The sequence below is a fragment of the Plectropomus leopardus genome, chromosome 7 (assembly GCF_008729295.1).
Source record: "Plectropomus leopardus isolate mb chromosome 7, YSFRI_Pleo_2.0, whole genome shotgun sequence".
Classification (NCBI taxonomy): Eukaryota; Metazoa; Chordata; class Actinopteri; order Perciformes; family Serranidae; genus Plectropomus; species Plectropomus leopardus.
Genome location: NC_056469.1, coordinates 34,960,131 through 34,973,227, shown reverse-complemented (window position 1 = coordinate 34,973,227; position 13,097 = coordinate 34,960,131). Strand labels below are relative to the sequence as shown.

At 38.2% G+C, this 13,097-nt stretch overlaps 2 protein-coding genes across 3 annotated transcripts in view; one reads left to right on the top strand and one right to left on the bottom strand.

The window, feature by feature from the left end:
* Nucleotides 1-2,918, bottom strand: part of tg (thyroglobulin) — a 29,575-nt gene extending 26,657 nt beyond the window's left edge. Inside the window, exons 1-4 of the mRNA XM_042489152.1 lie at nucleotides 2,849-2,918; nucleotides 1,641-1,749; nucleotides 1,229-1,326; nucleotides 214-369 (exon numbers count right to left, since the gene is read on the bottom strand). Coding sequence (XP_042345086.1) covers nucleotides 214-369; nucleotides 1,229-1,326; nucleotides 1,641-1,749; nucleotides 2,849-2,918 — 433 coding nt within the window. The remainder of the gene's footprint in view (nucleotides 1-213; nucleotides 370-1,228; nucleotides 1,327-1,640; nucleotides 1,750-2,848) is intronic.
* Nucleotides 2,919-4,438: 1,520 nt separating this feature from the next.
* Nucleotides 4,439-10,597, top strand: LOC121946063 (B-cell receptor CD22-like). Of its 2 annotated transcripts, none has more exons than XM_042490479.1 (6): nucleotides 4,439-4,577; nucleotides 5,147-5,512; nucleotides 7,196-7,462; nucleotides 7,643-7,745; nucleotides 8,846-8,900; nucleotides 10,139-10,597. In XM_042490479.1, the coding sequence occupies exons 1-5, from the start codon at nucleotides 4,526-4,528 to the stop codon at nucleotides 8,880-8,882; spliced, it is 825 nt and encodes a 274-aa protein (XP_042346413.1). In that variant the 5' UTR covers nucleotides 4,439-4,525; the 3' UTR covers nucleotides 8,883-8,900; nucleotides 10,139-10,597. The 2 variants fall into 2 exon arrangements, with proteins under 2 accessions (XP_042346413.1, XP_042346414.1); XM_042490480.1 differs by lacking the exon at nucleotides 10,139-10,597 and adding an exon at nucleotides 9,995-10,131.
* The last annotated feature ends 2,500 nt before the right edge of the window (nucleotides 10,598-13,097 follow it).

Below are 13,097 nucleotides of genomic sequence, written 5' to 3'. Positions count from 1 at the left end.
AAGGTCAAACACACACAAACCCATTCAGTTAAGGTTCATCTTGTGGTTGGAGTGGGGTAGCAGCACTGGAGTTTTTAGTTGTAGTTTCAGTAATAACAGTAATAACAGTATCATGTCAGCAGTATTACTGTCAATAGTGACTATAATATTATTAGTAGTATTGTCAGTGTTATCAGCAGTATCTGTATGAGCATCAGTGGTATTTGTGCGTACAGCGTTGAGGTCTCCCGCTCTGTCTGGTCCCGTACAGCTCCATGCCGTCCTGATCCACACACCAACACTGTCCCCTGCCGGAGTCACACTGAACTGACTCAAAGACACCTGAGGGAGCGCACTGCAGGACCGACTGCAGCTGGCAGGGAGACGCACCTGACAGGACAGAGAGGAGGGGACAGAGAGGACAACACAGAGAGACACAGACAGGCAAAGACAAGGAGACAAAGAGAGACATACTCAGTTGATCTTTCTTTCGTGGAGTTAAACGTTTAACTGCACTGGGGATGGAGGGGCAGGTTCCCTCACTTTAAATAGTCCAGGCTGACATTTAATGTTTCGACAGAGTTTTAGGGCCACGCTGATTTAATTTATGGTATTATGAGAAAAAAGTCACAATATTTTTGAAAAAAAAAAAAAGTAATATTATAAGAAAAAAATCTTAATATTATGAGAATAAAGTTGTAGTTTTTTGAGAAAAAAAGTCATACGTTTACGAGAATAACATCTTGCTGCTCAACCGAAGTGGACTGTGTGGCACGACACGACACCGGGGATAGTGGTTGTCAAGGAGACTGCCTATGCTCTCACCTGTTTTATAGTTTGCTGATAATATGTTTTTTTTCCATAATATCCCCTTTCTTGTAAAAACACAACTTGATTCTTGACTTTATTTTCATAATATTATGACTTCATTCTCGAAATCTAACTTTTTTTCTTCAACATGGCCCTAATCCGGTTGTATCATGTGACCCATATTATTCATTTCAGTTAATATTTTCAGAAAAAGATGACTCATATGAAAATCAATTAATGAGAATGAAGCACAGCTGCTTAAGATGCAAATACAAGGTTATTTGTTGTCTCTATCAAAGAAAAGAAACATGACTTTAGTTAGTGTTTTTGGTTATACTACCATAATTATAAAAAGCACTAAAATCAATATTATATAATCACATATCATCTGTAACATTATTGATTATTAATCATGAGGTAATGTGTTGTTGTTTCTCACAGTGAGGAGCAGAGCTGTTGGTTCGAGTCCCGATGACCTCCTGACCTTCAGCATCGACACACCAACACTCGTGACCCGGCTCGCTGCACTGCACAGGTCTACACACACACACACACACACACACACACACACACACACACACACACACACACACACACACACACACACACAGACATTACTAGTACTACTAACTTAAACAAACTAAAAAACACACTCCATTACATCATGTTTACTTCAAATTAGTTGTAACTTTACCGGTAAACATCAAAAACATTAGTGCCAGCATGCAGTCAACAGATTTCAACAACTGCTTTATTCTATTTTCTGCTTTATTTTGAATTATATTCTGAATTCTTTAACACAGATACAGAAATAGAAACAAATAGAGAAAAGACGTGCTGCAGATATTTACCTGAAACTGCCATCATGTGTGCAGTGAGGGACGTCACCTTGTTGCTTGGCAACAGCCACGCCCCTTAACAACTCACATCTGCTCAGGGTCTCTGACTCCAGCTGGTACTCTGAACGACAATAAGCAACAATGTCATCGTCAGCTAGACGCGTTCCTAAAACACTAATGATTAAATAATAATCCCATAAAAAAGTAGAGGGGTTCTGGCAAAATTCAGAGTGTATGAGTCTAACTCTACCTGTCTAACTCCATAAACAGCTCTAAACAACAGCAGCAGTACTGACGGAGCTAAAGGTGTTAACCAGGGTGGGACCAGAGGGTCGGCGCCACGCTCCTGGACGCCGGTGTCTGATCGGTTTATCACAAAGACGCTCAGTTTAAAACACACAAAGAGGGAACGTGACTTCGATCTCTGCCAAAGAAACCAAAGAAAAGCTCGTTTGACTAAAATTCTAGTCAAACGAGCTTTTCTTTGGTTAATTACAGCCCGAGAAAACAAAGTACTCATAAAAAGCAAAAATGATGAGCAAACATCTCACTTTATCTGCCTTCAACTAACCGGTCAGATATTAACTAGAACTAAGTTTAATGGATGGAGGAACAAACTAATGTTTATAACAATCCTGTGCATTTACCACAAATCATTCGCTCGAACTTGTTTGCACACCAGCTGGTAAAACTATGATGAGACACAGACGGTAACATGGTGGACATTTATAAGACGGGTGTGATGTGTGTAAACACAAAGCTCCTCGGATCCAACATCACGTCCACAGTTTTACAGAAAATTATGAGCAAACACTGGTCATCACACACGTCCACAAACCTGTTAACCTCAGTTTAAAAGCAGTTTAACACATTTTTAATTTTTTTTTTTTAGAAATTGGTGTTTTTCCAACACTGCTCATTGCTGAAGGGCTTCTTACTACTCTGTGTGAGACAAAAACGGGAAAATTCGTTTTGTCTATTCTGAGCTATCGCAGAAACATGGTGGTTTAATATTGCGATCTCTATGTAGATACAAACGTCTCATTTTAAAGCAACAAAAACACTATTCTTATTTTCAGGTGATTATACATTAAAGTAAACAGACTTATCATATTATATTCTATTCATGCCAGTATATCCTCCAAAATCATACACAGTGGACATTTAAATTAGGTTAGAGAGAAAGACAGACACGCAGTCACAGGCTCAGGTGTGTTTACCTGAAGCTTTGCCCTGCAGCAGCTTTGGGCAGCAGACCAGGATGCAGGCGATGCGGAGTAGCCAGGCCATCGTCTCCGTGGTGACAGACTGAGCATCGCTACCTCTTTATAAACCTGCAGGCCTGCTGAGTCACTGTGAGGAGGACCGACAGAGAAACACACCTTCATCCCTCCTGCTTCCTCTTCCTCCTCTTCCCCGTCCTTGTCTGTCCATCTCAGTGGAACTGGGAGTCCTTGACCACCTCTCAGGAGGCGCCCAGCGGGCCCTGAAGCCCTCTGATTGGACGAGAGGATCTCTTAAACACAGGTGAATGGTGGTCAGTTTGACGTCTGTTATTCTTATTCCAGCACACTGAAGCTGTCTCACCTGAGGACCTGATGTCCACACTGAAGCTGTCTCACCTGAGGACCTGATGTCCAGACTGAAGCTGTCTCTCCTGAGGACCTGATGTCCCCTGTCTTTCAGGAATAACTTAGCTTGATTATGACAGCGACCATCACAACTAAAGTTTTGACCCCAATCCTTAAACCTGATTCAAACCTGAACCTAAAAAACAAGTCTGAACCCTCAAACAGGCCTCTGAAGGTCTGTCCAAAGGTGAGGACCAGCCAAAATGTCTTTCCAAAACTGCCCTCATTGTCAGGGTCCAAAACTCATATTGGTTTATATTAAAGTTAGACGTACAAGTACGCGCACGCACACACACACACGCGCTTGGGCTGTGCGATTAATCGAATTTTGAATTCAATTTCAATTTTGGCTCCCGACAATTACAAAAACAATGTAATCCACCATAAGACAATTATTTTTCCACATTCCCTTCTGCAAGTGTAGCTTTATTTCGTCTCGTGCCTTGAATGCCACACGCATGTGCATTTTGGCCCCTCCTTCCCTCGGCCTGAGCTCAACACTTGCAGCTGATTTTACCAACAGGCGAGTCGTATCAGCGCGAGGAAAGATGACGGAAGAAGAGCGACAGTGTTTGGGGAACAAATTCTGATGTGTGGGAACAGTTTGGATACGAGGAATCCGACGTGGAGCAAAAAAGAATAAAATTTGCAAAAAAAACAGCAAGATTTGCTGCATGTTGGTGTCGGCACTACATGGCAGCACATCAGATCGTTATAATCATCTTAAGTTTAAACATAAAGTGGCCTATGACCACATAATTAAAAAAACAAACGAGAAAAGGAAAACCCAATGACATCCACATCATCAGTTAAAGACACATCAGACAAAGCAGCTCAAAAGAATTTAAATTAAGGAATTAAAGAAGCTTGATGCGAAAAGTATTATGGAAATTAAAGTTCAACTGTTAATAGAAGTTCTTTATGTTTAATAAATGTTTGCAAAGTCGATGAGTAATCGTGGTAAATAATCTTAATTTCAATTTTGACCAAAAATGGTACTGCTTTCCTCGTGATGTGGTCATCTCACAGTGTAACTGTTCTGTGGGCGTATGTGTTTGGCATCAAACACTGTTTCAGATCAACAAGACAGGAAATGTTAAGAAAAAAACCAAAAATACTTCTTTTGACAAGAAATAAGGAAATGAGACAGAAACCACAAAGTTAGGTAATGTGCTCTCGAAGTTTGTCAGTCAGTCGGCGTCTTAATCAGCACCGATAAAGTTTGATCCAAGAAAAACATTAAATCAACACATTATAAAAATAAGGATGGCAATTTGGGAGAAGAAGATTCTCTGGGGCGTCATGCTGCTGCTGAACGGTGAGATTCGGACCTTTATCTATGTTAAGATCTTCAGGGTGCCTACAGCTTACAGCAATTTAGATTTAAACTTTTAAGACTTTCTTAATAAAATATAGCTAAAATTAATCAATTTTACCTATGTTTTTATCGTAGCATAAACTTTTTTGCAACTTTTTTTGGTGCTGTTGATAAATGACGTATAAAAGACAAAAAATATTTCCAAGTATTTTGAGATTTTACACTGCAATGTCTGAAAAAAAGATTCATAAAATCCTACAATCAATGTCTGAGCATTTTTAAGAGTTTAATTAATAATTAATTTAAGGCATTTTACTGTAGTTTTTGGTCATAAAAAGCTACTTTTTTTAAATAATGTTTTTGTCAGTTTTAGTTTTTCACATTAAACTTATTAAATCCAGAAACATTTATGCTTCTAAAGTTGCAGCTCTGATACCGTTCTTTCATTATCTTACTTTCTGTTTTAGCAACGAAGGACTATTTTAATACGTTTTGAAATTAAACACTCAAAATCAAGGTCTTTTACTCCCAAATTTAGCTGTCTGTTGAACACTGTTGTGTTTTTCCAGGTGCAGTGGGTCAAATTGTGAACTATCCACCTCCTGTTTGTGCCATGAAAGGCTCGACTGTCACGCTCTCCTGCACCTTCGAACCACTGAAGTTCGCTGGTGGAATAAAAATTGTGATTTACAGAGTCGTCTGGTGCAAGAACCATGAGATTTGTCAGGGCAGCTTTCCGTCTGTGTACGACAGTGAATCAATCAACAACAACAACAACCCTCGTTTCAGATACCTGGGAGACAAGATGGGAAACTGCACTTTACAGATCACAGATATTCAAGACAGCGACGAAGGAACTTATCGCTTCAGAGTGGAAACTGATCACAGATCAGCAACTTTTACTGGCCAACTAGGAGTGACAGTCTTTGTCAGTGGTAAGAGCGTCACAAGATAATGCTGTGAAAAACTATACCATAGCTACTGATTTTTATTTTTTTTCAACCTTTATTTAGCACTAAAAGCCAGGCTCTCTTTAAAGGAACATCCTGTTGACTAACACTTCCCCCTCCCATGTTTACAGCTGAGTCTGAAGTTAAAATGTGCATTTACAAACAAACAAGGAAGGAACCATGAAATCTAATAAATGTTACTGAAAACTATATAAAACAACAATAAAAGGTCCAACAGTTGTATAAAAGATACACAGGGGCCCTGATAAAACTAGGAAAAGCCTGGCGGAGACAGAAACCCCTGTTTAAATAGATATTTTTATGGTATTTACTATAAAGTACTCATTCAAACATTTAACATTTCTTTTAATGAATTGTTGTTCATCATTTATGTTCCCCTCATACTGTGGTGATCCTCTAACTTTTCATCTAGCGCCATCATCCGATCAAAGTTTTCTCTTACCCACTGAGCAGGGCTGCTGCGATTCATCAGTGCAATAAATGTTATAGTTTTACGTTGATTTGCAAAGCTTGCGTTGGAGTGATGTGTCCTGGTGACGTATGCTGCACCCGGTTAAAGCATAGATTCCTCTGGAAAACAAGCTGCAGCTAAAACACCTCACACACAAACTGGAAATAGCTCATTACATCAGCACAGCTGCCAGCTTGAAGGGAAAACATCCCAGAGCGCTTCATCAGGATCGCAGCAAGACAGCACCGTTTGCTTTTTGTCTCCACGAAAGCATGACACACTGATGCAAAATGACATCTGCCAGTTATTATCCTAACGGCACGTCATTCCAACGATGAAATCAATCATTTTGAGTTTTAAGTCATGAGCTTGAAGTCAAAATACGTATTCTTCAGTAGTTCAGGCAAAGATCTGCTTTGGTATACAGTAATTAATTAATCTATGTGTCACAGAAGTCCAGAAATCAGAAATCCATTCGAGTTTGATGTCTAATGTTTTTGTCATCTATGTCATCTGAGAAATAGGGTCTACTTTTATTAATATCACAACAAAGCAGTGACGCAGAAATCAGACTGACTTTAAATATGCCACCTTTACCATTGTTTTTAGAGAAGATGACTGAATAAGACATTTAAAAAATGTATTAAACAAGTTTCTGATACTTACTTTTGGCTGAATTAGTAGTTATAACAAAGTAATAATATTTTAAAAACCTTTATAATAAACCAATAGAATGGTTCAGAATTAATGCTTTTGTTGGTATTAAACTAGAATTGATGACAACATCACTGCTAATAATAAAATGAAGCACTTGTGATGACTAACAATCATTTTCATTATCAATCAAATTGCAGATTACTCTCTTGAAAACAGTTTAGAGTCCAAGGTGATGCCTAAAAATCTTTTGTTTCGTCTGATCAATAGCCCAAAATTCAAAAACATTCAGTTTACCACATAGAAGACAACGAAAATCAGCAAATTGTACATTCGAGAGCCTGAATCAAGAAAACTGTCAACATTTTTGCTTGAAAAAATACTCAATAAATCGATGAGCTAAATAATTCCAGTTTAATTTTCTGATCAGCTAGTAGTGTCAGCTCTGCAAATCAATTAAGAAATACTTCAAAGTCACATCACTTTGCTCAAAACTCTGTACTGATTGTGAATAAAGGACATTTTGTCTTACATTTCTACAGATCTGACTCAAATGAGAATATACAGCTCTGTTTCTGAGACTGAGACGAGAGAGGGAGAAACAGTCACACTGCACTGCACTGCAAACTGCACTTACCACCAACTGGAGCTCACCTGGTTCAGAGATGGCCACGCCCTCTCAGAGACCGGCCCCGCCCTCCAGCTCGGCCCGCTGACTGCAAAGGATTCTGGGAAATACAGCTGTGGTTTGAAGACCATCAACGGTTCACTCTCTGAGCCGTACAGCCTGTATGTGAAGACCAGAGAAGGTTTGTTTCATCAGTTTTCTCTGAGGTGGAAATAATCATTATTTACTCTCCAACAGAGCTGTGAAGTGGGAGAAATCAACACTAACACATCAAAATTCAGAGACTTCATTCAGAGTGGATCTTTCTGATATTCGATGTCTGATATCCAACAGCTCTCTGTACATCTGATCTGTCTCACAGGAACGAGTAGCGGCACAGTGGACACAATGCAGGTTATTCGTCTGGTTCTCTTCATTCTGCACACTGTGCTCATCATCATAGTGGCATCTGTTGTCATCAAAAGGTAACTTTTACCTTCAAAAACCAAAGACAAATCAGTCTGCTCCTTAATGTGCCTAAATTCATTACTCATTATTCTAGATTAATTTCAAAATATCACTTTATGGACACTTTATTTTGATCCTACCAATCAAATTTTGCATAAAGCGGCAGCATGTCAACCCACAAATTGCACAAACTGAAAATGTGAATATAAAATATGCCTAATGGAAACATGTCAATTTTGGAAAAAATCCATTTAACTCGTTTTTTTTTCTACTTTATGTGCACGCATAAGGTGGTATTTTAGACAATTCGAAAAAACTTATTTCACAAAACTGCAATGGAACCATTTTTCGGCATTCATAGGTCACGTGATGCTGCGTCTATGAGCTTGTCAGTAGGAACTGGCTCCCTCGAGATGCAGCAGGAGCTACAAGAGCTGTTATTGCATCACATAACTCTGAGAAAGTTGAGCGAATCATCTGGATGTTTAAAATCCACAATTCCTCTGTGAAATCATAAACTATCAGTTCCCAGAAATCCCTTATACGTGGCCGCTCCCACGTATGAGGGGCTCGTCTTTCTATTATCGCTCATATAACACATCTCCGTCACCCTTAAGTGGAATAATGATGGCTAGTGCGGTGGCTGCAATAGAAATAAAGCAGCTACTGTTTTGAACATCCATCGCCATGGTTACTGGGATGTTATCACGAGAGGAGAAGTTGCAGAACATCACTCAGTGGAAACACAGTCATCGATATTTCAAAAATATAACCTAAGTTTTGCACACATCTGTAATGAAAACCCGTCTACAGTTGTTTCACAAGCACTCTTTCTCCTACGGCATGACACCAACACTATCTCCTACTCTAGTGCGCAACATCAGCATTTTTCTGCCCTATGGTGCAACATCAGGGCTCTCTCTTTCCCATGACGTCAGCACGCTCGTTCTCGACAGCAAAACCAGCACTCTCTCCTGTGGCTCTACTGCTTTTCATATTTTGTCATTAAATTGTCATTTTTTTCAATTTTATTTATTTATAGTCAAGTTGGGTTTTTTTGTGCAGCGCCCTGTAACACAATTTATTACATTTCTCATGTGTTATATTCTACTCACAGGACTTGTGTTTGCAAGAAAGCAGCAGCAAAGAGGTGAAAAGAAATGACGGTGCAGGTGAGTCACTGATAATTGCATCAGACAAACATAATTTCATGTTATATTTTTAATACACGTAAATATTTAACTCTCAGGTTTCATAGAGGGTCTCTGAGCCCTTCTTCCATCACTTCCTATTAATCTATAGGGAAAAAATGAACATTACTGTTTTAATGGCAGTTATTCTGATGAAAGCAGGCTACTATAAAACTTGTAATGTCTTATGAGTAAATACAGTTGTACATAAAAACAGGAACCTGCCTCCTGTCAGAGAAGCATTTCTGCTCTTTACAAATAGATAAAAACAGAAATGTCATAATTTCCTCTTCATATCATCACTGTTGCTCTTTCCAATCTTTTGAAACACGCCCTAAGAGATTAACGCTCAACCACAACTTTGTCGGGGCATGATGATTTCCAAATCCACAGTTTAAGAGGGCGGGGACCATTACAAGGCAGACCGTGGACATTTATTTCACAGTTTTGGGAGTCGATTTTAAAACCTTCACTAAAATAGAGTGAGTGACAGAAATAACTAACAACATTTCCTGTTATCTAATAGTCACATCAGTAATCAAGAACCAGCACAAGTTTGAATACTGACCGACACAAAATCTTGTAAATTAAACTGCATCATTTTTTGTCTGTTGGCCTGAATCAGGATTTAATGTGTTGAAGAAATTGTTTTCCTCGTTCACTCTTTTGGCTCCATCCTATTATTAGAGCAACAAGTGACGGCTTCAGCGCTTTCTTACTCTCTTAATCTTTGTGCCAAAAATCGATTTGAAGCTTTTAGAAAACTCTGCAGCACAGTGACATCTGGTGGTTTGTAAAACTTAAAGCTGCCCCGAAATAATGAAGCCAAAGCACAACAAAAGGTTTGAAGCATGAACTCAAGTATTTGGTACAAGCAGCTTGTAAAAAAAAATAAGGTGTGCAGAGCTGTAAGTTAACTTATTTGCACAAATATCACTAGTGCTACAGACAGGGCTGAAAGTTTTGTAGCACAGGCCACATAGTAAATAGTTTGAGACTACTTAAATTCTGTGTTAGCCTTTTAAACAAATCATAGTGCTTGAAAAATGCTGTTTTATGTTTGTTTTAAATTTTAGGTCTCAGGCTGTTCAAAGGTGTTTCTTGCTCACTGATCTGTGAGCTTTCTACAGTCTGACTGCTGGTCTTCAGCAGCGTTGAGCCGCTGTGGCTGTCAGCTGCTTGTTTTTGGTTTTTATTTACTGTTTGAACTCTACTGTCAGTTTCAGACTCGAGATTTCATCGAGGAGTTTTGATGTCCAGATGAACAAGGCCGGACAGTCTAATCAATTTCATCTCAAGTCAAATCAATTTTATTTATATAGCCAATTATCACAAATCACAACTTGGTAATATTATCATCTGTAACATATCTGCTCTATTATTAACTTGTATTTGTTTCTATTTGAATTTATCAGTTTTAATTAATCTATTTTAGTCTGTATTGTACCTTATCTTTTAATCTGCCCCGATCGTATTTAATTCTTTTATTAGTACTAATATTTCTGTGTTTACGGCAAATATTCTTCAAACTACATTTACTCTTGTTGGTATTGATTGTTGTAGCTGTTTTGTTCTGTAATTGTTTCTCTCTGTTATTTGCTTCTGCTTTGCCTTGTATGTCAAAGCACTCTGTAAACTAAAGTTGCTGTATAAATAAAGTCATTATATTATTATTATCATTATTGTTTTATCGGACAGGAATCTTTCTGTAGTTCATTAGATTTATGATTTATCAGGTTAAAAATCTGATGAAGGTCTGACGGCTGAAACATTCAGTACTGATTAAAGGGTTTTTTTGCAAATAACTCGACAATGTGCGAAAATTCTCTTTTATAGACATTTTCCTCTTACGCACCTGTCTACACATTTTTTTAAGGTGTGCATGAGCCTCCATAACTTTTTAGATTTTAGGTTTAAAATACATATATGATTTGTATTTTTGCACTCATGCATCCTTTAACACATATTTTTACTCCTCTGTTTGACAAATTTTATATTGTATAATACTAATTTCTACAACGACATGAATATATTATAATACATCCTAATTAGGGGAGTAACACCTAATGAAATTCAGTTTGGTTCAATATGATGCAGTGGTTTGTCTATATGGTACGTTTCTGATACCAAAAAAAGATAGAAATGCATGAGAAACTTCTTTTATTTTTAATTTCTTATCATGTTATTTTTATTCATTTTTTATTGAAAGTAACTTAATAAAGTATGATCTTTTTTGAATTTGAACAATGATGGAGCTGCAACATTGTATACTTCTCTCACACATTATGTATTTGTTGTGGGCCTACATGATCACAACATCTGCCTCCAAACACTGATTTAACATTTTTAAGCTGGACACAGCAATTTTATGTCATTTGCTAAAGAGCTCACTTGCAGAAAAAGACAAACACACTGGTCCATCTGTGTAACACTAACTGTCGCCACTTCGTACATTAAGTACTTTTACTGCATTTTGATGCTGATATCTCTGCACTTTTCGGGACATTTACTTGCAGTAAGGTATTTTCACAGTGTGTGATTGATACTTTTACTTCAGTCTGAATCTGAATACTTCTCCCACTACTGGTTGGGACCATCATTATGGCTGTAAATTAGCTGTGGCGTTAACCCTTTACATTGTTACCTTACATGTTGACTCTTGTGCCCTATAAACAAAACAACAACAACACAACCGCATCAAGACAAACGAAGAAACAAAGTTTAAGATATAACCGCTATAACATCAAAAACACAATACCTGTAAGGTAGCTAACCTTTCACAAAACACAGCCACCTCCTAACACACAACTGTGTGGCAGGACAGCACACTAACAGCAGCCACTCTGCACAGTAAGGTATTTTACTTAAAGCGCATTATGATGATAATACTTCAGCACTTCGCTACAGGAAGGTGTTTTCACAACGTGTTAGCAGTACTTTTACTTCAGTCTGGATCTGAATACTGCACCCACCACTTGCTGGGACCATCATCATGGCTGTAAATTAGCTGGAGTTAACCCTTTACACTGTTAACTTCCATGTTGACTCGCGTGTCCGGTTCCGTATAAACAAACAAAACTACAACAACAAAACCGCCTCATAACATCAAAAACACAATACGGGCAATGACAGCGACAGCGGCCATGTTAATTTAACATACAGAGTACCGCCTCAGTGCAATCACACAGCAAACAAACCACCAACAAACAGCTACCGCGCCTCATTCACGCGACAGTTACCGAGAAGATAAACACACACACACACGGTGACAGACGGGTGTTGTATTTTACTCACATTGTTAGGTGTCCGTTGTCCTTTTCTTCACAGATAATCTGCTCCGCCTCGTTGACATTACAGAGCCGTCGTCGCCATCTTGTTTATATTCAAGAGCTTTCCCGCCATCGCTGCTAGCTAACCAGTGTGAAAAAACGTTAGCCGGCGCACCAAAACCCCCAAAACAACAATCTGCAGCTTCTGCCATAGAAATAAACTTTATATAAGCAACGTGATAAAAGGCCGAAGCACCACTGACCTGATACTTTACAGGCTCTTTTTAAAAAACGTGTTTATAAAGTTTAATTTGCTCTGTTTCTTCTCTCTGGCCTGAGCTAACTGTCCGGGTGCAGTACCACCTGTGACCGCACAGGCTGCCGTTCACCTGCCGTTAGACTCCATAGGGGGCGCTGTGTCAACCACTGACAGAAACACTCAAAAGAGGTCAAGAAACTTTTTTTTTTAAATTATGTTTAAAAATTATGAAGTGCATTGTACAGACATACCTTTCACTTAAAAAACACTGATAAATTGTTATTGTGTTATAACATTTTAAACAAAGTAAAATACATAAAAAGAAAAGGACAACATATAATGGAAGAAGTAGTTACATTCTCTACCTGAGTAAAAATACTCAACTCCAAGTAGAAGTCCTGTATTATTGCAGTACATGAGTATATCAGGACATGTTCTTTTGGTAATTATGTCCTCACTAAGAAAAAAAAAAAGATTTTTTCAGGACATTTTTATTTTCTTGGGGCTATAATTATTTATGTATTTATTATAAAACAGACCCCATATATACATTTCTTTAAATTTTTCTAATTTATTTTTTGAAATAAAATATTTGGGACCGCAGGCATAAGCGCGAGAGTCCTTAAGTCCGGCGTGACGATTTTTGTGACT

Coding starts and splice junctions, on each gene's coding strand:
- LOC121946063 (XM_042490479.1), top strand. CDS start 4,526: ATGGCAATTTGGGAGAAGAAGATTCTCTGGGGCGTCATGCTGCTGCTG. Junction 4,578..5,146: donor CGTCATGCTGCTGCTGAACG/GTGAGATTCGGA, acceptor GTGTTTTTCCAG/GTGCAGTGGGTCAAATTGTG. Junction 7,746..8,845: donor GCATCTGTTGTCATCAAAAG/GTAACTTTTACC, acceptor TTCTACTCACAG/GACTTGTGTTTGCAAGAAAG.